Source organism: Wasmannia auropunctata, unplaced genomic scaffold (genome assembly GCF_000956235.1).
Source record: "Wasmannia auropunctata unplaced genomic scaffold, wasmannia.A_1.0 LD335163.1, whole genome shotgun sequence".
NCBI lineage: Eukaryota > Metazoa > Arthropoda > Insecta > Hymenoptera > Formicidae > Wasmannia > Wasmannia auropunctata.
The window spans coordinates 316454-335410 of record NW_012027727.1 but is presented as its reverse complement, the minus strand read 5'-3'; the positions used below and the strand labels follow the sequence as shown (position 1 = coordinate 335410).

The 18957-nt window shown below is 36.9% G+C and overlaps 4 protein-coding genes across 6 annotated transcripts in view; 3 read left to right on the top strand and 1 right to left on the bottom strand.

The window, feature by feature from the left end:
- LOC105457694 (DE-cadherin) overlaps nucleotides 1-4244 on the top strand; it is a 126480-nt gene extending 122236 nt beyond the window's left edge. For both annotated transcript variants that reach the window (XM_011702521.1, XM_011702520.1), the window contains exon 16: nucleotides 55-4244. The gene's annotated coding sequence lies outside the window, so the exon portion shown is untranslated. The remainder of the gene's footprint in view (nucleotides 1-54) is intronic.
- Nucleotides 1652-18957, bottom strand: part of LOC105457700 (peptide deformylase, mitochondrial-like) — a 127241-nt gene continuing 109935 nt past the window's right edge. Inside the window, exons 6-7 of one of the 2 annotated variants that reach the window (XR_975436.1) lie at nucleotides 3676-3744; nucleotides 1652-2894 (exon numbers count right to left, since the gene is read on the bottom strand). The gene's annotated coding sequence lies outside the window, so the exon portion shown is untranslated. Of the gene's footprint in view, nucleotides 3745-18957 lie in introns of both variants that reach the window. The other variant, XR_975435.1, reaches the window with a different exon arrangement.
- LOC105457695 (hypertrehalosaemic prohormone) lies at nucleotides 5148-6784 on the top strand. Its single transcript, XM_011702522.1, has 3 exons — nucleotides 5148-5438; nucleotides 6079-6283; nucleotides 6654-6784. Coding segments are annotated over exons 1-3 (252 nt in total). The 5' UTR covers nucleotides 5148-5436; the 3' UTR covers nucleotides 6699-6784.
- Nucleotides 7481-12533, top strand: LOC105457715 (uncharacterized protein DDB_G0283697-like). Its single transcript, XM_011702551.1, has 7 exons — nucleotides 7481-7567; nucleotides 7831-7958; nucleotides 8102-8413; nucleotides 8621-8827; nucleotides 9526-9623; nucleotides 9767-11623; nucleotides 12163-12533. Exons 2-7 carry the CDS (start codon nucleotides 7850-7852, stop codon nucleotides 12376-12378), a joined length of 2799 nt encoding a protein of 932 aa, XP_011700853.1. The 5' UTR covers nucleotides 7481-7567; nucleotides 7831-7849; the 3' UTR covers nucleotides 12379-12533.

Below are 18957 nucleotides of genomic sequence, written 5' to 3'. Positions count from 1 at the left end.
ACAGTTTTACGATACATTGCTACATGTATAAATGGTTGTTGTTTTATTTGCCAGAAAACGCACACAGCTTGCAGATCCGTTCCCGATTGTGTGGTTCGTGTAATAATCAGGAGCATACATACCATGGATCGTTTACACTGCAGGTTTGTGCGTACCACAGCCCCAGATTCCAGTTAATTGGGAAAACAAAACCGAGGCTTCATTGTACTTAAATGACATAAAGTGTGGTCTCATTCATCGATTACTCTAGTTTTTGACGGTTGATAAGACGAAGTTGATGAGTGCGTATACTACGCCATCAATGCAATGTGTAATTAACGCGCGTGGTTTATTAGTGACGGAATAAACTTTATAATTAACATAAGTGACTATACGGACGCTATATGAATTTTGTTTACTCGCGCGGAAAGTGATGCGTATCTTATACTGACCCTTAAAATGAATTTTTATATCGTGTCGATAAAACCTATAGCGCATTTATGTTATACTTTTACACTAGAAAGTGATATATGTGTGTAAGTGAGACGAGAGAAAATAGTACGTTCATTGAACAGTGCACGCAGAAGTGAACATTAAAAGTTCTGGATCAATGTGTTCTCGTTAGTATTCCGACGAGTTGGACAATCGACACTTCCATGCATCCACGAGTCTCTCCTTTTTTTCTTTTAACTTAATTAGTTAAACATATGACTACTTATGACATTACTTATTGCATTGGACAGATTATAATAAGCGCGATGCCTCATGAGAAATACCAGGACAGCGGCATAAATATTGTATTACGTAAACGGCTTAATACTTCGTCGATTATTCTGTTCGGAGATTACATATTGAGAATATGTAGAATGATGAAGAAAAACTGCCGACATTTTTGTTAAGATTTTTGAAATAAAAATCAAAGAAAATTTACACGAAAGAAGCTATATAATTCTTGTAAACCTGTTTTTTGTTTTTCTTTTATTTTAAGCCTTTGGTTTTTAGAAGTTTTCTTTTTTAGACATGTACAAAAATCACTCCGTGATTGAGTTGTTTGTTATATGATTTCTCTTTCTTTCCTTTAAATTAAAAATATATACATAAGTTGTTGGCAAAGTATTAAGCCAATTTTTTAAATTATTCATTCATCGAGTTAAGACGAGAGAAAGAGCTACTGTCTATTTTGTTAATATTTTTTTATAATTGCGTAATAGCGACGAAATGCTATGTGACTGACTTTAGAACTCGCCGTCTAGGAAAACTTGAGTAACTTCGTAAAGTACGCCGACTGCCAAATTCAAGGAAACACTCTCGCTTGTACATGCATTATTAGCTTTAAAGCTTTAAAGTTCTCTTTGCTACTGGAATGTAGTATTTGAATATTGTACTGTAATTGAATAATGTCAGTTCATAAAATGTCAATAACGTCACGGTTTGCAATCAGTAGTCTACAACGAGAATATAATTGTTGTCAATTGATAAATCTGTATTCTTGAGTTTGGCAATCGTCAAGTCATAAGGTTTCTAGACTATTTTTTATACATACATTATATAAAGAAAAAAGTACATATATATAAATAAAGAGAGATATATATAGATATAAAAAAAAACTGAATATAATGGTCGAGCGATCAATGAAGTAATTGTAAAAGGAAAAATATGGACAACTCTTCTTACGGGAATAAAGAAAGATAGCGCCACTCTTTTATTTAATTTATATAACATTTTAATAATTACATATGTGTGAGTAAGAAGGAAGGTGTACATGATGTATGATGCTATGAGCATATGCGTAACATCTGTATTATCAGGTGAGCGCGTACAATATTGCGTACGTATTGTTATATTCGATATATGTTACAAAATGGATAAATATGTATGTGTGTGCGTTTATATATAATTTATATGCATATGTATATAAGCATATATAGGTATATATGTATATATACACGTACATATAGCCAGATAGCCAAATCGAAAAGTATTGGCTATCAATTTTATTGGCAAAATGGTAACAAAAGTGTAATAGAAAATTAACACAATATGATAGCAGATTGACCACCGAAAAATGATACATTCTATTTAAATGGCTACGAAATGACAGATGCGCTCGATTTCTGCTAGTGATCTGTTGCAATATTCTGTTTTGAATCTGCTAACATATTGCTAACAATTTTGCGTACTGGATATACACGTATATCCATCCTCCTTTATACGTGTATACTTCTCGTGAGAGTCGGAAAAGGTTATTTCTCATCGCAAGTTTGTCCGTATAATGTTATTCCGCCAGTAGGGCTTTATCGTTATAAGCAACTGATCCGAGTATTCCAGATATTGCGACCGCGGGTATAGACGACACCGAAGACGACCGACGCATGAAGATCGAGTGCCATAGCGCGCTTTGGACGTTGATCTTTCGCTTTATTTCACGAATAATAACTCGTACTAGTAAGATCATTGTGTATCACGGCTCGTAAATAGCTTCGGGACGACATAGTACATTATCTTCGTCATGAAAACATTTGTTCTTCGTGTTCTTCATTGACTAATCACCGTTTCATGTTACTAACACTCATCATTTTCGCTATATCTTCATGCGGTTAACAAGTATTTATGTGGACGTGGATGCTCTTATTTTTAAGGTTCTTATACAAAATAAAAGTGACATATGTATTATCTGCATGTGGTTACGTTGAGACATACTTTGGTACACAAATGTTTGGTTATTCGTGCGTTTTAAGATTTTTTATAACTCATCGACGAAGAAATAAACGCAATGAAGAAAACGTTTGTTGAATGTATTTTGATACTTGTCATGAGGTATACTATATACATACCATCATTATGGTAGAACGAAGAATATTGCGATGTCCTCTTAAGAGTATCTTCTAAGAAGTTCAAACTCGTGTTGACAAAGTCTGTACATACAATTATATTCGGTAAATTTTCAATAATTCATTCACACTTTGTGTGCATAAGTGCATAAATAACCGAGAAAAATGTTAAATCGCGTTTTTATACTTAAAATATAAAATTAAATCCTAGCGTATTCTATGCATAAAAGCAATCACAATCAAATAATTTGATGTTTACGAGAGATAGCGAGAGAAAGTAGACATCGGTATTTGCTTTTTGTTGATCGGATGTTGGAATGAACTCAACGTACCGCGCAGTCTTAATACATATCGTGAAATCCAACTCGTATAAGGTATGTCATACATGTATATGATAAGAAACGTAATTTAGGTGGACGTGTGTGATCTCAAGAGTTGAGGAGCAGATTTCAAACGTTCCTCTAGGAATGTCTATAAGCTATTTAAGGGGCTTGCCATTGAACAACGATTGAGACGAGAGATAAAATGGATAAAATATAGCCAGACAAAGGACAACAAGGATTATCAATGTTAAAATTTAACTCTTGCGCACTGCCGTGCTATTCACTTCCTTTTTACAATGAGGCGATATTTGGCAAGCGTTGTTCAAAGATGTTACTTCAATATAAAGTTTATATGATAAAGGTTAGTGTAATAATAATTGTAATAGATTAATCCGTCAAGTTGGACGTGCAACAACTAATGCTAAATATTGCTCGATTTTCTTTAAGTATTCTGTTAATGAGATTAGCTCATTATTGTATGCGAGGAGCATAAGAATTTTATAATTTTCTGCGAAGAAGTGTTTTTTTTTTTTTTTACTCACTTGTTAAAAGATCCTCAAAAAGAGACTTGCCCGTAAATGAATCTGTATATAACACTTCACTTCGTAGCGCTGTAAAAAAAAAGTTAACATTCTCATTATTTCTCACCAGTTTTATACGTCTGTGTAACTGTCATTTCTATTATTCACAGAGATGAACAATAGGTAAAATATAAAAAAGTTCATAAATGCTGTTGATAAATGTTTACTAAACACTGCCTTTAAGATAGAGGAAGATCAAGCATTTTTTGAGACGCGATCTTAATAATTAAATCTTAATTGGATCTTACAATGTACTACTCTACACTTTAATAAAAATGTACTGTAAAAAAAAACTCAAATAATTAGATACAAAAAGATATATATACATACGAGATAAACATAATGCGCGCGCGTGTACACAAGCTTGTACATTACTTAGAAAAATAAGAACTATCGTGAACCATTTAATATGTGATAATCGACGGCAACGCATATGAGCGCACCATTATCCTTTATCTTCGATCCACCCTTAGCTCGAAAAGGTTCTGTGTAATTTCTTTTTTGTAGTAATAAAGTGAAATTCGAATATACATCTTCCTATCTTTAATTATCCCGCTAATGTCGTGCGATTGCACGAAAAAAAGTTTTTTTTTTTTAAGAATTGTAATTTGTTAACATTACGACATACGATCGCGCGACGATACCATCACGAGAATTCAATAGACTTTAGATATGTAATAATTGACTGATGAAGTGATCGATAAGGCTTCACATCCTGCTATGTCCCTTGTTGGCAAATTAGTCGGAAGCCCTCGAGTGTCACGGTCGCACTAATTTAATTTGGCAACAAATGACGCAAAAGCAATACAGTTTACTTTTTTAGACGTCACAATGATGATCAAAATAATTTGCCTGCGTACCAAAATAATTTTAGAAAATAATAGACATGAAAAAAAAGCTATTACATTAAGATCAGTATCGATGTGACATCCCTTTTTCTTCTCTATGGTTATTTCAAGCGGAATGCCCTCTTAAAAAGTTTAATTTTATATTTTATTTATTATAGAATTATTACTTTAGTATAAAAATTATTACTTACTTATTTATTATAGAATTATTACTCTAGTATAGAATTATTACTTTCGCAATTGGAACACGTACCCCTTCTATATAAAAAGACCGCTAAAAAAGGTGGTATATCAAGAGTGTATAATTTCACATTATTTCACATTTTAACGTTACTGACATGGCAAATAAATTCAACATTCTGGTGCAGCTGCGACGTAGTAGAATCTGCAATTTCAGCGACATTGTATAAATATATATTATACTAATTACTACATACGCGTGTGCAAATAGAAAGCAACCGACGACCTCGAAGCGATAAGGTCGCAATCGTCCAAAATTGTAAAGAGAACCGCGATCGTATAAATTATGCTTCTAAATTTATCTCTGCAGTGTAGCGAATATGCTCACAATCTCTATTGGCGCCTCAACTTCTGCACTGGGATCACGCGAGAAACGATCTTCGGGATGGCATGCAAAGCGAAACGCTTAACGCCGGCGCAGAGTTTTCATTATCCCTCTTGGAATAGCGATCGAATCTATCGAGATGTTGTAATGTGCGCGCGCGTTGGAGCAAGGGGTTCAGTAATGTATAAAAACAGCAACCGCATCTTAGAGCTCTCGTAAACGAGGTCTCTTGCACATCGGCATTGTGTGCGTCGTCTCTAACGAAAAAAATAGACCATTCCGTACATCTCTCTGTAAAAAAGTGTTATCATGTGAGTCTTTCTTTTCCTTTTCTTTTTTTTCTTTCCTCTCATTTTTCCCGTGAGAATAGTGCGACTATTTCGGCCCGTTACAAACAGTCAGTCTTGCTCGCAATGATTGACGGCATATTCGATGCGCGAACAACCGCAGTTGGTGCTTAAAACACAGTTGTCGATAGAAAGAAAAAGGAAGTCTAGAAAGAATTTTATTTTATCAGAGATCGAATTTTTGCGCTACGTGCGAAGATTTGTGAATTTATTGTTAGATTTCGAAAATTTTTTTCAGGAAATTGCTAAATTTCTCTTTATTATCAAAATTTGCACAGGTATCATTAGTATTTTTGCATTATTATGAATAACGTGTTTGAGAATCTTCTTCAAGAAATATTTTTAGTTTTGTGCATATTTTACATACGTATGATACCTCATGTATATTCATTACAACGCGTCCACGGTGTCAACCGTATAAATATTCAAAAATATTTCATTATTTACAATATAACGTAAATATTTATTATTTGACGTAACTAATAAATATTTAAAAATAAATATATTGATCATTTATATTATAAATTCAATTCATTACAATATTTCCGTGAGCCGGTATTTATAATCAATATTTTTATATGTACAAAATAAATTTGTTTTTAAGGTTCTGTAAGGTGTCTGTGAGCTTATTTGCTATAGCATTTCTTTTTTTAATCCTCGTTGCGGACGGTGAAGCTCAGTTAAATTTTTCTACCGATTGGGGCCAAGGTAAAAGGAGCCAAAATATGCGAATTAGAACAAGTAGTACGGATTGTTCGTCGCAAGGTGCATCGCTGGAACAATTGTTGAAGTTATACTCGTTTATTCAGGTATGAATTAAAAAGAACCGAAAAGTTTAATTTAAAAATTTAATAAGCTGTAAAAAGTTGTTATAACAATCTTCTCGTTAAAAGATCTTCTCGTGCATTTTTAAATGATATTAATTTTAATTCAAATATCAATATCAAACATTTTAAATCAATATTAATCAAACATTTATATTCAAACATTTATCATTAAAGATTTATATAATTTCGAAATAATGTTGTTGATCATAAATTATCGTGTGATACTCGAAAAGTAATATCCATTTATTTATTGCAATTATCACGGTAAATATTTATTAGAACAATTGTGAAAGCGGTATCCATTGCTATTTACGATTTATTAACTTTGATTTATTTACTGTCATTTGCGCAGATCGAAGCTCAGAGGATCTTGGATTGCCAAACCTTGAACAAATGAATCAGGAAAGTGTCATTGGTCTTATCGATCGGATTTGTGCCGGAATTGTCAACCCGAATTAAAATTATAATATTTGGATAATGTAACTGAGTCGTCACATAATTCTCTTCCTAATCCTCGGATGACAGATTGGCGTGCATGACACATATCGGTTTAGCCAAATTTTTATTACTTTATATATCTTCCACATGACGCATATATTTGAAATTTCTCTCTTAAAAGACACGATCTAAAACTAATTACTTTCATCTGCTTGCTGTATGCTTTGTACATACATAATATGTATTGTAGCGTGAGCTAATATTGAGACAAGTGTCAAACGCGGTACCTTTTGGAAGCTGGTCTTCTTGCGGCCCTGAGAGAGCATCTACTGTCGTAGATTATCTATAAATGTGCATTTCCACACGTGTAATATGTAATCTTAAAAAGTAAACAGGAGTCGTTAATTGTATTCTGAAAATAAACTGATATTAAAATGCATCCTTCTTGCAGTGTCCCCTGTCTTTTCCCTTTTCAATATACACGAACGACAGCCATGTATTGTTATTAACTCTTATTGCGTTCATTATAATTTCTCAATAACATGTATATTCAGGATCTGTACATCGCATGAGAGAATGTCAGAATTATCTGTTAAGATGCATGATATTAACGCATATATGATACGCAAATTTTAATTGCACACTGAATACATACAGAGTTTTTCTTTTAAATTTATTCAATTGGAAATCGATCCACAACCACGTATATATTAAAACTCACTATATGAATTTCACAATGCCACAACTCTGTAAACTTTCAAAGGATACAGAATACTGTGGTATCGAATCATCTCACTGTTACGAGATCATCAAAAACCTGATAGAGAAGTAAGTAGATCGCTTTCGTGCATCGTTTGACGTTTCGTTTTTATTACACATAATATTTTAATCGCGATTAATAAAAATTGTTGCTGTGATACAATTTCATACAGATCATATTTTTATAACATTAACGTTTGCAAGACGGAAATTTTTTCTACAAACTAATTGTCGATTTTGAAAAAAATATTATTTTATTAAAGAGATATCATTGTTTTTCCGTTATAAAAATTTAACAAAATAGTATTTCATAAATTTTTCTTCACTTACAGATGAATTAAATTTTCTACAATGCAAGAGATCATTTATCTTCTAATTGCATTTCTAGCTTTATCTCACGGTCAATATGACTTGGAGGATTACTTGAGTTATCGACAGAAACTTTATAACGTTAAGAATGGTAAAAACTTAAAGTACTTCCGATAATTTATAAAGAAGAGTAGAAACTACGATAAAAATACATAATCAGTTTAACAGATGTATATTGATAAGTGCAATGGGTAAGATGCTTTATTTTATTACATATTTTAATTCTTATTTTAGAAACGAATAGTCAGCACAATGATTTATTACTACGAAGTACAGTTTCTCAACAATTGCAATACTCTCATAATCATCAATCTCGTGATGAATTCAAATGTATCCATTCAGGCCTCTACGCCGATATAAACGATTGCAAAATTTATTATGAATGCATAAAAGATCGAAGCAATCATCGATTTATATTTCGTCAGTTAATTCACAAATGCGGCTCTGGCAAAGTTTTTTCATATATAAGCGAAAAATGCACGCAGCCTAAGAAAAGTGAAAGACCGGAGTGCGCTAAATATGGGTTAGAAAATAATGATGGATCAGGTAATTAATTTATTATTAATTCAAAATAAAATAAATATAGAGATACTTGAAAAAAACCTCTCATGTCAGAAATATTAAACTTCAAATAATCGAGAAAATTTAAAGAATACAAGCCTCAAAATGGAATTGACAAGTAACACGTGGGAAAGGTCAGATCTACAATATATATCGTTGAATATTACTCCGGAGTAAAAAATTTGATTTTAGCAAAACCAGAAAAGATATGTAAACGGGAAGGATTTATGCCTCATCCTACGGATAAAGAGAAGTATTACAGGTGCCTTCGTAACCAGAAAGGAGGTTTTATATTATACGAATTTACATGCAGCAATGAAACTATATGGGATCAAAGAAAACAGATGTGCTCGTATCCTCGGAATGTAACCGAACCTAGTGATTCTAAAAGTGAAGAAGGTAATAGGCATCGTAAAATGACATTTAGCTCTTTTTTTATCATATGTGTCAACAAATATTTTACTTGATTTTTATTTTCATTTTGTGATAATGTCACGTCAATATGATACACATTTATAAGACAAATAAATAAATATAAAATTAATTTATAATCACTTTGTACTCTGCAGGTAATTTGATTTTCATATATTCACTATTGAAAAAAGTATTAAGTTAAAGATTAACGTAATATAATTACTCATTATTTAACAAAATATTTAATGCCTTTATATAAAAAAATACAAAGTAGTAAACGCATAAACACAAAATAGTAAACACTATATTAAAATTAATTTTAAACATAAAATGGTAAACAAATAAAAAAACCAGAATGATTTACAAATATTATATTAATTTTCAAACAATTTTTATATTGTAATTTAGGCATTTAATACTTTCCTTATACAAATATAAAAATAAATGAAATAAAATATAGAAGTATAATATATTGAAAGACAATCGATAACTAACACCAATGATAACAACAAAAATATATACAAAAAATTCAAAAGCTAACAAAAGTAATAAATTTGGTAAAATATAAAAGTAACAAACAAAAAATAAAAGCAATGAAATTGAATGATTATTTCAATCAAAAAACCGAATAAAATGGATTTGTAAAAACTCAATAATAAACTAAGAAGAATTTATACTTTCAGAAAGTACAACAATTTCATCAATTGGAACAACAAAAAAAGGTAAAAATAAAGGCGACTCACATGAAAAAAAGGAAAAAAAGGAAAAAAAAGATAGTAAGGAAAGTAAAGAAAAAAAACACCATCATAAAAACAATAAATCGAAAGAAACACATCATGAAAAAAATGATAAAAATAAACATAAGCACAAACACAAAGAAAAAAATAGCAATGAAAGCAGTCATTCCAGTAGCAGTAGTGAAGAAAAGCACACAAAAAACCCCCCAAAAATAACTCAAAAGAAATAGAAACCACAACAAAAAAAAACAAACAAGAAAGTAAAGAAGACAAAAGTAACGCAAGTAGAGAATCTGGGAGCAAAGAGGATAGCAAAAGTAAAGAAAGCAGTGAGGAGAACGTGACAACTCCATTAATTCCAACAGAAGGTCAATCCGGAAGCAAGGAAGACAGCAAGAGTAAAGAAAGTAGCGAATCCAGAAGTAAAGAAAACAGCAAGAGCAAGGAAAGCAGCGAGAAGAATGTGACGACCCCCATAACTCCAACCGAAAGTCAATCTGGAAGCAAAGAAGATAGCAAGAGTAAAGAAAGTAGCGAATCCGGAAGTAAAGAAGACAATAAGAGTAAAGACAGCAACAAATCTGAAAGTAAGGGAGATAGCAAGAGTAAAGAAAGCCACGAATCTGAAAGCAAAAAAGACAGCAGGAGTAAAGAAAGCAGCGAGGAGAACGTAACTACTCCGCTAGTTCCAACTGAAGGTCAATCTGAAAGCAAGGAAGATAGCAAAAGTAACGAAAGTAGTGAATTCGAAAGCAAAGAAGATAGCAGGAGCAAAGAAAGCAGCGCGGAGAACATAACTACTCCGTTAGTTCCAACCGAAAGTCAATCTGGAAGCAAGGAAGATAGCAAGAGTAAAGAAAGTAGCGAATCCGAAAGTAAAGAAGGCAGTAAAAGTAATGGCAGCAGAGAATCAGAAAATAAGGGAGACAGAAGTAAAGAAAGTAGCGAGGAAAATATGACAACTCCGCAAATTCCAACAGAAGGTCAATCCGGTAGTAAGGAAGATAGTAAAGGCAGCAACGAATCCGAAAATAAAGAAGGCAGTAAGAGTAAAGAAAGCAGCGAATCCGAAAGCAAAGAAGATAGCAATAGTGACGAAAGTAGCGAAGAGAACGTGACGACTCCGCTTGTTCCAACTGAAGGTCAATCTGGAAGTAGAGAAGATAGTAAGAGTGAAGGTAGTAGCGGATCCGAAAGCAAAGAGGACAGCAAAAATAAAGGAAGCAGCGAATCCGAAAATAAAGGAGATAGCAGGAGTAAAGAAAGTAGCGAGAAAAATATGACAACGCAAATGCCAACAGAAGGTCAATCTGGAAGTAAGGAAGATAACAAAAGTGAAGAAAGCGAATCCGAGAGTAAAGAAGATAGCAAGAGTAAAGAAAGTTACGAGAATGTGACAACTCCATTGGTTCCAACCGAAAGTGAATCCGGAAGTAAGGAAAACAGCCAAAGCGAAAATGAGGGAGGTGGTTCCACTTCAGAATGTACTTCTCCTGGTTTCTTCCCAGATCTCAATGATTGTAAAAAGTTTTATAGATGCGTTAAAATTGAACTCAATATGTTCGATAAAATTGAGTTTGAATGTCCTCGAGGAACAGTGTGGGATCAAGATAAAACAATTTGTAATTTTGAATCGGAAGTCGAGCGATTGTCATGTAAAAAGAAGAGAGAAAAGAAAGATGGTAAAACCGATAATAATAAAAAACAGACTACTACTGATTTCCCAACTTCTACAGAGCTGCCGACAGTATCTACTACTCCTATCGAGCTTAATTGTCCTATTGGAAATTTGACTGACGATCAAATAATTTTAGTTTGTCCTACTGGTTTCCGTCGTCATCCTAAATATTGCAATCTTTTCTATCAATGTACAACAGTGGATAACGTGGGCGCCAAAATTATTGTATTTACCTGTCCAGAAGGCAGAATTTTTAATGATATAAAACTACAATGTGTGAATAAAAATAGCATTCACAAAAATCTTCCTGGATATACCGATTGTAAGAATTTTAATTCTTCTACTGACAATACATCGAAATCACTCGTAAGTATAATGTAATATTTTTTTATTTTGATGCTATTCTATACGTTCTAATTAATTCATTTCAAAAATAATTATATATTATGGCTTTTTCAATAATAATCAACATCGAAACATTATTCGATTTTATAGAAGTTTTCAATTTAAGAATACACACTTTCAAAGTATTTTTTATCTATTTAGATTCTAATAAAAGAGAATATTATTTACTTTAAAAATATTCAGTTTTGATTAAATTTGAAAAAATAACATTCCGTTTTAATTTAGATATTCTAAAGTTCTAGATACATTAAGATTTGTAATCGTAATTAGTTCCATTAATATTATATAAATAAAGTTATAAAATGTTTACTGTAAATGTTGAATCTAATTAATTAAAGATTTGATTTTAGATTGAATGCTAGAGATCGAATTTATCATTATAAAAGTGATTATAATATAATTTTTTGAAAATTTTTATTTGTAACAATATTACACAATTCTTAAGCTTTTTGCTTAAAAGTTACATCTATAAGATTTATATTTAATTTTTATTTTTTCAGTTAAAAGCCCCCACGAGAAAGTTGTGCCCAGGAGAAGGTCATTTTCCTTATGATAAGGATTGTTCGAATGCGTACTATAAATGCAACCGTAATGTTCATGGTGTACTTGAAGGATATCTCTTTAAATGTCCAAATGGGCGGACATTTTCAAACGTTTCAAGACGTTGCGAACATACTGGGAAAAATCTTGCAAACGGAAAAACAATAACAGAATAGATATTCATATACATCACGCGCCATCTAAAGGGGTGTATGTCACTTATCAAGAAATGTATTATGTTGGTCTTACACCACACCCATCATATTTCAAAAGACATGAAAATCACAAAAAATGATTTGAAATTTCTTTATGTACATTCATAAATACGTTAATAAAATAATTCTTGTGCAGAAATGAGAAAACTATCCTGAAAATTTAGAAATGTGAGCCTCTATGTTCACTCCTTTTATGTAATTTAATAAAAAATTAAGGTTTTATGTTCTTAGGAGATTCATTGATTTAGTATAAAAATAGCTATTACGATAAGAAAACAGATTAGTCTTCTAGCTGTTATTTTTGCATTTCTTTCATTTGAATTTGAAAATGTATCGATAGATAATATTATAAATAGTTCAATGTACAGGTAACTATTTTTTCCATGTCTCGGTAAGAATTACATAGAAAACTGTAATTTTTTGATAATAATTAATCAAGAACTTGATAAGTAAGAATTCTCGTGTAGTTATCTTCAGTGTATAGTCAGAGCCAGTAGTCTAGAACAGTCGATAATATCAATGTCCTTTAGTTATATTCACGCTTCTCTAGTTCCTTTTCACAATCCTGAAAAATTGTCAAGAAGCCTGTCTCCTTTATTAATATTTCATAAAGAGATAGAGACAATGGCGAAGATAGTGACAGTCGATGCAATCGGGAGAATCGGGAAGAGAAATCATGATAAGCGACATCAAGTGACAAGAGCTCAAACACTCTTCGTCGGCTATCATCCGGTCTGTCGATTATACATTTTTATTTTAGGCTTAAAATAATAGAAAAACCTTGTTTCTAATAATTGATTACTTTATACACTTTATACAGAAGATGAAACTGTTTATACAATTAACGATTTTGAATCAAATACTCACATATGTATGTACAACATATCGTCACAAGTGAAAAACAAACTACATTTTTCCGAAATAAAATTTATATAAATCCATATAAAACATGTTCTTTTAAAGACTTATGTAATTTATTACGTTAATTATTACATAAATTTTTTGCGCTTTAGTCGCAGGTGTTTGCGCATCGGTGGCGCGAAAGAATTAAAAGGAAAAAATTGACGAGCACACGCTGCAAACAATGAGAGCGTCGTCCACTCGGTGCATCCAAAGCGGCGTGAAATTCACCCTCTACGAAATGGGCACAGCGCGCGTAAAGTTGTTATACCGAGACAAAATATCGATCATTTATATCGGTATCAGCATCAAGAAAAAAATTATTGATGTTTTATGTAAGAAGAGACTTGCGATGTATGTTTAAAAGCATTGCTTCCAAAATTAACTCTATGTTACTGTCTAACGATAGTTTCCGTTGCATCTAAAATTTTATTTAATTACGCGAAGCCATTGCCTACAGCAAATGAAAAAAGAGATTTTCGATAAAGTACAGTAAACGTCAGCAAGAAATTGTTATTTAAATGATATCGATGTACCGCAAGGGTCTACAGAACAGGGCGGCTCCGCCGGTTCAATGGCGCGTCGCGGCGCGGCGCGGAAAAGCTCGCGGCGAATTTAGTGTTGCGGCGGGGAGCACGAGGCCTCCGCGGACCGCACGGAACGGAACGGCTGACTCCAATCAATACGCCCGTCGCGCGAACGCGACGGACGGAAGCGAGACGAGAGCGCGGTGGCGGTGGCCCTCGCGCTCCGGCTCCACTCCGCGCACGGCGCAGCCTGAGCTTTCAGTCGGACGCACGCTCGCGTCGGTAGCTCGTGCGTCGGTTCCGCGCGCGGCACCGCGAGGCACACGTCCACCCGCACGTAAGCGCGCACCCCCGGCGCGGCGCGGCGCGGCGTAGCGCGGCACGGGGATCGCACCCTGAAAGGTGGAGTAGCGTCTCGGGCGGCAAAATGGCGGCCGCGGCAAGAAACAAATGATCGGGGTTGGCGAACGGCGGTGCTGAGAGACACGCCAGGGTACCTCTCGGCGGTCGCACGATATTTCGACGGTGGTTCCTTGGCGATCGCGCGACCGGGCCGTAATATCCGGTACGCTGGGTGACGTGTCGCGAGGGTAGAAGAGATCGCGCGGCGGGCGCGACGCACGTTCCACCCCCGTGGGACGCTCGGAAGAGGATCGCTCCGTTTCTCGAGTCACGAGGGCGATCACATGAGGGGTTCGTCGCGGGACGCTGGTCGCGTGCGAGCCCGTTGACGTGTGAACGTGATTCGATTATCGATCACGGATCCGCCGGCGGTACGAAGAAGCGCGCACGGCGCGAGAATGCTCGCGGAAGAAACGACGTGGAAACGGTGGAATCCGGCTACGAGGCACGGGGCCGGGACTGCGGGAAACGGTGCCGGGGTTCGATAGATTGATGGACCTGCCGACGGGAATCCGATCGCGTCGCAATCATGCATCTGCATTTCGAGAAGAACAACAACGCCAAGTGCGACTGCAATATCTTGTCGCTCAGCTGGATGGGAAAAGTACCGGACGAGTCGCCGGAGGTAAAAATTATTTGACAATCTCTGGGGGTAGACGTGATACACTTGTATAATAATATAGCTGTCGGCGATAGAACGTGATTAATTAAATAATCCAAAATACATCAACACACCTATTGTTTTCTTACTCTTCGTGGTAATCAATTATTTGTCACCGTTTTGCCCCTTCATCGCGTGTTCATTCTCGTTAGCATACTGATTAATATACAGAGTAAAAAAAAAATTCTCCGAAAGGTCGAATCGTTCTGAAAAAGAGGTCATTCCTGATTCGACGATTTCCATGCGCGTTAGATTCCGTCCGAGATAGAATCAACGCTCCTCTCTACATTTGATCGAGCGAATGCAGCAGGCTAAAAATACATTTTATCGCGGCATTTGATATTCCGCAAGTCATGAAATAAAACAGATCGTTACTCACATACAATCGTTAATAATACGGATAAATTTGTTAGTGCAAGAGATGCAGGCAACGATATTACATAATACATTGCTGCAGATAAGAGGAGCCTCTGCAAGCAAGTCACCGAATAGGTTTACACACGTTAACATCGCGCTGACAGACTCTTGATCTGAAAAGCGAACATTTAGCTCCGACGTGTTTCGGCTCCTCTGTTCAGCTTCTCTCCAGCTGAATTTTTAGACCGTCGAGATTGTCAATAGTTATTTTTGTATACTCCTAACTGACGCTGACTCCCCGTCGATGAAATTCTAATTTAAGAAGATAACAATATATTCTGTAAAAATCTATAAATGGTCGCGTAGGATCTATCGAAAACAAATGCTTGAGCTTTAATTATCATTTTAATCATTGGATGACAGGTCCTATTTTGCATGACGCGTTCCGCCGCGCCGGAGAAGCGATTTATAGGTTTCGAACTTGAGAAAAGGTATAGGAACAAGTGGAACAGTGGGTGTGGGAGATTGAAAACGTTAACGGGAACAGCCGGTACTGTTGTAAAACAGTATATAGGCGTGAATAAAAACGAAGCTGCCACACTTTGACACATATACTTCGGCCGCTGTCTCACTTCGCGGACGACAGCAGATAAAACTTTTGCTCGGGCGAAAGCAAAACGAGCTCGTGCGAGCCGCGCGCGCCGTAACGAGCGTGAAATTAATTTATCCCACCTCACGTGAGGCAACTGAAGCAGTCAAGTCGGGCTTACACGGTCGGCTGAGATCATTTGTAATAAAATCTGACGTCTGAATGACGGTCGAAAGATTATGCAACAGACGTTGATAACGTTACCGATAGTCGTGTAACGCTGCGCGTAAATGAATACAGCGACTCTTCGATTATCAAATAAAATAAGCGAGCATAAAACAGGATGATCGTTCGTGCAACTCCGGAAACGTAATAGTCCCATCGTTGTAATTAATCAGTTTACTATATCTTCACGCTGTTTTCGGAATTCGTGCAACGGGTGGACGCTAGAATTTCCGAATTGCTAATGTAAATTACATATACAGTTAAGTAAATACGTCCGATAAAGATCGATATAGTTTTCGGAACCGCAAGGGAGTCTCGTGTAGGTTAATAACGCTATAGAGAGCCGCGGGACCGCATCAAAACAGCCGCAGAGGAAATTGGAATCCGTCGGGACGAAGCGTGCATGTCGCACGAGTATGTGAGGAGGGGTGTCACGAGAGTGAAGGGTTTCACGGGAGGGTTGCCGCGAACTGTGTTCAAGCCGCGACTTGACTCGGTGGCGAGGATGAAGATCGGTGTCTCGAGTGGATCTTTTCGCATGGGCCAACTAACGAGTGCCCAAGTTTCCTGCGACGGATTTTGTTCGGTGTCCCTTGTTTCGCGGCCATCGAGAAGCGTGAACCGGTACAGACGCGAGATACTCCAGAGAGAGGGCGAGTGTAACCATGAAATTCCTCCCTGTGCCGAGGCGCAAAAGCGTCTCGTCAATTCAAATGAGAGAATGCTTTATTTACTGCCGCACATGTACCTTCGAGACAGTTACTGAGTAATCTCAGTAACTCTGTCGATTGCCAATAAAACGTCGTTCGTACAATCTTAACGCGAACGCTCTTCCTCTCTTACCCTCGATCGTCTCTGTCTCGACGATCAGTTCGTACTTTCCCCAATTCAATATATGCGTGTCCACGCTCGAACGGGGATTAATCTGACTGCCGAAACTTGGATGCGCCCGAACAGGACGCAATCGATCAGAATTAATTACGACGGTCGTATTTCTTGATTGACGAGCACACCACGCCTCACGTCGTCTAATTCACCCGCCGAAGACCAATCTGCGTTCGGCGATTTGACGGAAGCCGACCCTCGCGCAGGAAGGAGCGCGATGAAAACGGTGTAGAAGTGGGGCGGCTCAATTACTGGAAAAATAATTGACTTATGGCGGGGCGAATTCGATTGAGTCACTCGAATCAGCCGTCTCCCCGGGGGAATTCGATCAGTACGCTGCCCATTATTTTCCCGTTGTTAACTACCTTCCGTAGCCGATCACCTCGTCGTCTTCGCGAGAGAATCCCGCTGTCTGTAGCAAAACGCCGGTATCCCCTGGGTTTACGCACAACGGCCGTCTAGTAGAAAATGTCAGGGAGCTATTACATAGTATAAATTTTAGATGGCTCTCGTAAAAGGTTCGCCGGAGATAAATGATGGTCCATTAGAAGGAGGACGGGCGCGCTACGGACAGGCCATTCTCAACTTGCGCCACGATCAAGTGGGATTTTCTTGCTGCTCCATTGTGCAATCGGAAAAATTCTGCAGCTGGTTGAACCCGGCTTCTCTGTGCGAGAACGACAGGTCGAGTTTCGCGCTCGGTATCTGTAACCCGCGCGAGAATTGGGATGCGAACCTTTCAACGCTGATCTCGCCGGTGTCGCATGTACGCGACATTGAGATAATCCGCCGTCATACGTTTCCATTATATTCTCGCATTGTGAATCGCGTTTGAATCGATAACGTCATTATTGAGAGCCGTTACGCTGCTACTACTACGGCCATTGTTCGCCGGTAAATTCTATCGAAGCGTTTCGAGAAAGCAAACGCTACGCTATATATTTTCTCTCTCTCTCTCTCTCTTACACACACTCTCTTAATGCTCCACAACGCATGCTGTTACTCACGCAGCACAAAAAATACCCGGTCCGCCGCTCGCTCGCTCGCTCCACAAGGCGCGTCTTCGCGCAACATCGATTTCCACCGAGCCCTCTCTATTTTCCGCGGATTGCTCTCAACGTGTTTGCGAAGATTGGATTACCACTGATTTCTCTTCCTACGCTCTCGCCATGCCCTCTCCTCTATTGTCATATCTCTGTGACTCGCAAAAAAAAAGGAAAGGGAAAAACCACCCCTCGGTGCTCATCGATCACGGCACGTGGAACGTTTCTCACCGGCCGGCGTAACGACGGAAATCCGATGCGATTTTGCGGTGAGCACTGGTTATACGTACGCAAGCGGAACGATGTTCGGCATCGTGTTCGGACATTAGCGTTGTCAGGATCCACGAGCGAGGTATGAATTCCTTAGGATAATTAAGGAGGATTATTGGATTCGATCGCGGCATTCTCGTCCGGCTTTCATTGTCCCAATATCGGACTGCTGTCCGAAGAATTCGCTAATAAACTGTCGAATTATTGCGCTTTCTGCTCGTTTCGTTCATTCCGGACGGCTCAGACGGTTTTTTTGTAGTAGCACGGCTGTAATAATCTACCCTCATATACCTCATTATCTCATCGTTATCCACCTTACAGAAGATTACCACGCAAAAACATCTTCATTAGATCGTACTTTAATTACATCCAGCCCGATGCGTACGCGGACAGCACACACATACCGAACGCGAACTTGCCTATCGCAAAACACGCGTGTATAAACTATTACGACTACGCTATAATCCAATTTAAAATTTTAATGAAACTCTCATGATGTAGTTTACGCTTACAAGGAGGCAAGAAGGGAGAGGGGGGGGGTATCCCGCGCGCAATATTTCAAGGAAAACTTCATCGCGAATAAGAAAGAAGGATGCTGTCCCGCCGTGGATTGAAGATCTCAATAGAATCGTGTGAAAAGTTTCGAGAACTGTAACACGGAGAGATACATCTTTTTCTGAG

Excerpts from the sequence above, each read along its gene's own strand:
- LOC105457695 (XM_011702522.1), top strand. Across the intron at positions 6,284-6,653 it reads AGTTATACTCGTTTATTCAG|ATCGAAGCTCAGAGGATCTT; the intron begins GTATGAATTAAA and ends TCATTTGCGCAG.
- LOC105457715 (XM_011702551.1), top strand. The coding sequence starts at position 7,850 with ATGCAAGAGATCATTTATCTTCTAATTGCATTTCTAGCTTTATCTCAC. Across the intron at positions 8,828-9,525 it reads TGATTCTAAAAGTGAAGAAG|AAAGTACAACAATTTCATCA; the intron begins GTAATAGGCATC and ends TTATACTTTCAG. Across the intron at positions 9,624-9,766 it reads AGGAAAAAAAAGATAGTAAG|AAAGCACACAAAAAACCCCC; the intron begins GAAAGTAAAGAA and ends CAGTAGTGAAGA.